This window comes from Microtus ochrogaster, linkage group LG9, assembly GCF_000317375.1.
Source record: "Microtus ochrogaster isolate Prairie Vole_2 linkage group LG9, MicOch1.0, whole genome shotgun sequence".
Taxonomy (NCBI): Eukaryota; Metazoa; Chordata; class Mammalia; order Rodentia; family Cricetidae; genus Microtus; species Microtus ochrogaster.
In genome coordinates, this window is record NC_022034.1 from 39,550,102 (window position 1) to 39,556,101 (window position 6,000).

The 6,000-nt window shown below is 35.9% G+C and overlaps 1 protein-coding gene across 1 annotated transcript in view; it reads left to right on the forward strand.

Moving 5' to 3' along the window:
* Positions 1 to 4,254, forward strand: part of Rspo3 (R-spondin 3) — an 82,692-nt gene extending 78,438 nt beyond the window's left edge. Inside the window, exon 5 of the mRNA XM_005363658.3 lies at positions 3,044 to 4,254. Within this exon, the coding sequence (XP_005363715.1) occupies positions 3,044 to 3,237 (194 nt within the window). The 3' untranslated portion in view covers positions 3,238 to 4,254. The remainder of the gene's footprint in view (positions 1 to 3,043) is intronic.
* The last annotated feature ends 1,746 nt before the right edge of the window (positions 4,255 to 6,000 follow it).

Consider the following 6,000-nt stretch of genomic DNA (forward strand, 5'->3'; position numbering starts at 1 on the left):
ACCGTCTTGCTCTAGTTTCTGTTTTTCTAAAAGTCTCTCACAGCTTATGTAATAAACAATAGAAGCTTACTTATCACATGGATCGGAAGGGAAGAAGTCTAAGATTGCTGCTCTGGTGTCTTATGAGGACTCCATGACTACATGGTAAATGGCAGAAAGTTTGGTAGGTTTGTGTGAGGCAGAGAGGGGAACCGGGACCAAACTCATTCTTGTTATCAGTAATCTAATCCTGAATTAACCTCTTGTCATGATAGCATCACTAATTTATTTATGAGGGTAGAGTTATCACAATGCAATCACCCTTTGAAGGTCCCTTTAAAACTGTGATTACCTGGCAATTAAATTTTACCATGAGTTCTAAAGGGAGGACATTCAAATCCTAGCAGGCTAAGATTGTACTCAACTAGTAATACCAATATCTCTTTGATTTCTACTCAAACCTTCTCCTTATACCTAAAACAGTGGAAAAAAAATGAATATTCTTTCAATCATTAGACCACTTCACATGAGTATCATACATGTATATTCAGCAAAGGGCAACAAAGACACACACACACACACACACACACACACACACACACACACCAGATTGTTTTAATTGTAATGCTTAGTTTGCAAAATTGCAAAAGAGTCACAAAATAACTATTAACCACATCAGTGAAAACTCAGCAAGTCACTACAATAGGAAGAGAAGGCCCTTTAATGAAAACCTTACAAAATTATCCCAAATTGCACGTGATTTTTAATGGACTGCAGCCACTCTAGGCATTTGTATTTTATTTCTTGCACAAGAGTAAAATATATTTTTATGCAGAAAAATTGTGAATGCTTCCAACAACTAACACATGGCCTATGAAGGAAAAAATAATGCATTTTTTTGTCTTCTGTAATAACCTTCTATTGGGCAGCAACCATGTACAATGTGGTAGTTTCCTATGCCTGTAGCAGAGCCTCCCTTTCCAAACCCTACCCAGAGTAAATAGCTATTTCTTGGATAATAAAGCCATAATACTGAACTTCAAGACTTTTGCAAATATGTTTCTGGCTATCTTAAGAAATAATCTATAAGTTTGCTAATAAGCAGAAATGCTTTGGAAGTTGAATGTGTTGTCACAAATGGAGGGGAAAAAACATATAAATCAAGCCATGACCAAGAAAGAAACAATATATTTCTTATGTTTCTAAAACATTGTGGCTGGGATCACAGCTGTCATATGTTGGATCATCATCAAGAGAATGTCAAACACGGAACTTCTGGGTAATTTTCATAAAAGTAACATTTTGTTTGAAGTCATTAACTCCTGTAGAACATTGAAATAATTTTTTGTTGACTTTTTTATTTAATAATTGATCTCTAACACCCTTGAAGTGCCTGCCACTCAATCTAGAAATAGTATGTCATTCAATTCTTGCAAGAGTCTCTTGAGGAGAAACTTCAGAGTATGCAAACTAGAGTTCTATCAACCTGTGATGCTTTGTGGAGTTTAAATTATGCCACATAGTCACAAAGGGAGATTTTCTATTTATGTTTTGCTCTTGTTGTTTGCTTACCTCAATTAAGTCAGCTCTGCAAATATGTAGTGTGGTCATTAAAACTAACAAAAAAGACCTGGGATCTATCAGTAGAGGTATTCCAAATACCACAACAAATCTCAAAGCGAAAAGAAAACTGAAATTGGCTGATCAGTGGATCAGTAGTTCCGCTTCAAAGTAATAGTTGTCTGCTTTGTCTCACTCTATGTGCCTCAAATAATTTGATACGTACTTTACCCTCCTCTGAACTCTCATTTTTATTAACGGTTCTACCAGCATTCATAAATTGAACATGTATTTTGCTAAACTCAACAAGGCAAGTTTTCATGAAGTGATTGAAGGTTTTGTAAATATAGTCTCATGACAAAGCTATTCATGGCATAAAATTATTAATACAAAAAACTGCAGTGACCTAGTATACATATGAAGTATTAATAACACCACTCCCTAGGATTCTGTAACCAAAGCACGAGAAAAAAAGGAGCCAAACCACTGAATTCAATATTTGCAGCCTGTTACAGGACATGAAAATATTTTGGTTCTCTCACACAAATAGTTTTTCCAAAATTCTTACATCCATAATGCCGCATTGTAGGCAGACTGATTTTAAATTTGTGTGGCTCTGGGTATGGGATAAACATTCAAGATTTGTCTCACTCTTAAAGAAATAGGGAAAAAAGTGTCCAATTTGGTGTCTTCGTAAAATACTCACCAAAAATTTTCATAGTTACCTAATACAATTGAATAAAATTTAATGTTCATGGTGGTGGCTCCATGTAGAGCAAAATGCCAACCTACATCAACCTTTGTAGTGTCTTGATTTCACCTGAGAAACTACCTCATATATTAGTCTGAACTAAATCTATACTACAAACCCAGTTCAAGGTCAAGACCTTCCATAGAATTCAGCATACATCGGAGAAATATCTGTTTGATTGATTAAAAACAGAGTGTTCCTGTCCCTATAATTTACACCATAACAGTATTGATAACTTGTACTCAACACCATGCACATAGAGAAACTGCAATGCAAAGTAATTTCAGTTTGTACTAAAATAAAAAGCATAATTACCTTGGTATACATTATGGACTATTATTTCCAGATTTGTTATACAAATTAATTCCCTTCTCTTAGGTAACATGCAGATGTCACCACAGCTTAGAAATATGTAACTGATATTTGTAAATTTGAATATAAAATAGTGCCTTAAATATAAACCAAATAAATGTACAAATTAATAGAGTTTTCAGATGGATAAAAAATGTATGTAAGTTTCCCTTTCAGTATACATAAGTGACTATCATGTAAAATAAATCCCTTCTTTCTATTAGGCATAAAAATTCCATTGGTTTGACAAAAGGATCTGAGAGAAAGGTTTAAAGAGTATATATTTGTTATTTCTGAGTATAATATGCAACTTGAGAAAAAACTGCTATTTTTAATAAGTTGGAATAAGCAAAGAGAATATAATTGAATAAAATGTATTAAATGAATGTCCTTTTATTTCAGGTAAAAAAGGAAGGGAGAGAAAACGGAAAAAACTCAATAAAGAGGAAAGAAAGGATACAAGTTCTGACAGCAAAGGTTTGGAGTCCAGCAGAGAGACCCCAGAGCAGCGGGAAAGCAAAGACAGACAGCAGCAGCAGACGAGAAAAGCCCAAGAGAAACAACAAAAATCGGTATCAGTCAGCACTGTACACTAGAGGGTCCTGTGAGGTTCTTGTAGACTCATGATGCTGCTATCTCAACCAGATGCCCAGGACAGGTGTTCCAGCCATCAGGGCCACAAATGGAAAATACACCAGTTACCGCTCTGTCTAAACAACATTCCGAATAGTTGCTATATTCTTCATACAAGCATAGTTAAAAGCAAAGAGCCAAACGTTCAAAGAAGGGATACTTTTAGATGGTTATCTTTTGTGCTTCTGTGTATTTTTAAAAGATGAGAAAATTTGTACATAATTATCAATAAGCTATAAGCTATCCTCAATGTAATGAGGACATCCAGAGAAGAAACATCTTTTTCCTATAAAAAAATTATTCTTCGAGTATTGTCTTTAAGAAGCAAAAGATAATTCTGCAACTTCAAGAGGCAGTGTCCCAAGGAAAGGTCAGGAGAGAGAAACATCGCTCCAAGCACAGGGTGGATTTGTCCAGGAGATCTAGTGAATGCTCAGAATTAAGGCCTGGTATTTGGAATCCTAGAGTTTATCATCAAAGAAACAAGTATTTTAAAGATGACTTCTATTGCCCTCATCCTGTACTTCTGCAAGAAACTGAGCATACATAAGAGAATTAAATGTACTGTGTGGGAACAGAGTGAGGCAAGCTGTGGAAGAAGTGACAGAGCTGGAGACCATCTTTGCTTTTCAGTACTGTGAAGGGTTGTGCTCACCTGGAACAGGTCTCCAATCCATGGCAGCACTGTGTGGTTGATCGCCTGCTACACCTCGGTTTATATAAGTCTGTAAACATGTACCTGTAACTTTCTTCCAAAAGCAAAAACATACTTATTAGAAGAAAATTCTGACTTTATAGAGAACAAAACTAGAGTGAGGAGAATGTGACATGTTTGCAAAAGTGTATGCTTTCTTTCTTAATGAAGGAAAAACAGTTTTATTACCTGCTTAAGGGTCCATCTGGAACTAAAGGGATGCTACTTTCTAACAAGGTGTATCTAGTAGGGGAGAAAGCCACCACAATAAATATATTTGTTAATAGTTTTTAAAGCTTCGTTCACTTTGTTTCATTGGGTAAGAGAGATTCCAGAACTAGGAAGGTGAAATCCATTCTATGGGTGATCTTTTTCTGAAATAATTTAGAAGATGAGATTTTCAGTGCTCCCCTTCAATATACCATTACCTGAGCCAATGGAAACATACTTATGATATGCTAGAAGATATTTATTAATTTTCTTACATTAATAAAAATGTATTATGGACACATGAGCCTACCTAAATGATCTCACTACCCCTTCTCCTTCATTTCTTAGAGATGAGCATCTTGTGTGTTGATTCCTCCTGCATCTTCAACATTTAGCTTTTCTTCTCCATATTTTCTCAGTCTGTGGATCTCTTTTGGGAACTGGAGTCACCCTAGCAGAAGGCCTCAGTCATGTTTCCCAGAGGACCCAGCCAATCTTGAACAGGAGGAGGGATCTATGAGTGTGCAGCATAGACTCTCATGACCCATTTAGCCTTCTGCAGCAACAGGAGGATGTGCAGCTGCTTCTGTGCACCATGCTTCCGGCTCTCTCAAGACCACTTCTGAAGAACCTGCAATGCCTCTGCCTCCTGCCTGTCTGTCTCTGTACACCCTTTATTCACTAAGTCTACTGCTCATGTGGGCTGCTTGATTTAAGTAGTTTTCCACCTCTCTTTTCCTCTATTAAGATATAAAAGTTTTAAATAGTTCATCACTGTTTCTTACTCTGGTGTTTCTTTTCTCATTTGCATGGCAATCAACTGGATCTATGCCCTTTATTTAGGGGAGGTCTCATTCAATCTTCGTATAACACTCATGTTACCCAAGGGAAACAAACCCCATGCTACAAAATTATGTTAAGTGGAACTATGTCCCCGGTTAAGGACTTTTGGATGTATCAAACATCAGTGTTATCTAATTGAGTGTGAGTCACACTCAGTAATCTTACATATATTTCTCCCTCTCAGTATCTTCACTCTTACAACAACACTTCATAAGGTCTAGGAAAAGGATACAATGCATCAAATACAGAGCAAACAGAGGCAAATTATCATCATGTATTTCCTTATGATCTTCTATACCACAAAGTATTTACATATCTGATGTACTTAAAAGTACAAGAGAAAAGAAATTACAATTGATGCTAATCATAGACTGGATAGAATATACCTGACACTATATGGTGACTTGTATTAAAATTTCAATCTACTCTGATATAAGAAATCATATAATAGTCAAATAAGCAGTGCTCCTCGAGCCACTGAATTATGGAAAACTTCTTGCACTCACCTTAAAAGTAACAAACATCCAGGAAATTCTTGATATAGACATAGAATTCAAAAAGGAGACCATCACAAATCTGTCAGTACCTAGTTCATTCACTTGCCCTAGTTTTCAAAGTCTATCTATACAACCCCAGAGTTTGGCTTTATAACTGTCCTATCACCAAAAGATTTCAGTTATAATCCTAGGTCTGTTGTCATGGGTATGACAGTTGGGATCTCCATGTTTTATTGCAACAAAAGAGGGGATCCAGGCCAGGGAACATTTAGTGTTTCTTCCACATCATGGGGATGCACCTAGTGAGTCCTCACTAGTGAGAATGTACTTTATTTTTTTTTAGTTATGACTTTAATTAAAATAACATTAAATGGAATGCAATGGCAAGGTTAAGTGTAAAACAGGTTTCTATAGGATGACACATATATTTTTGTGATTTACCAGAGATTTGTAAATTATGACAGTTTTTAAACTTTAGTCCA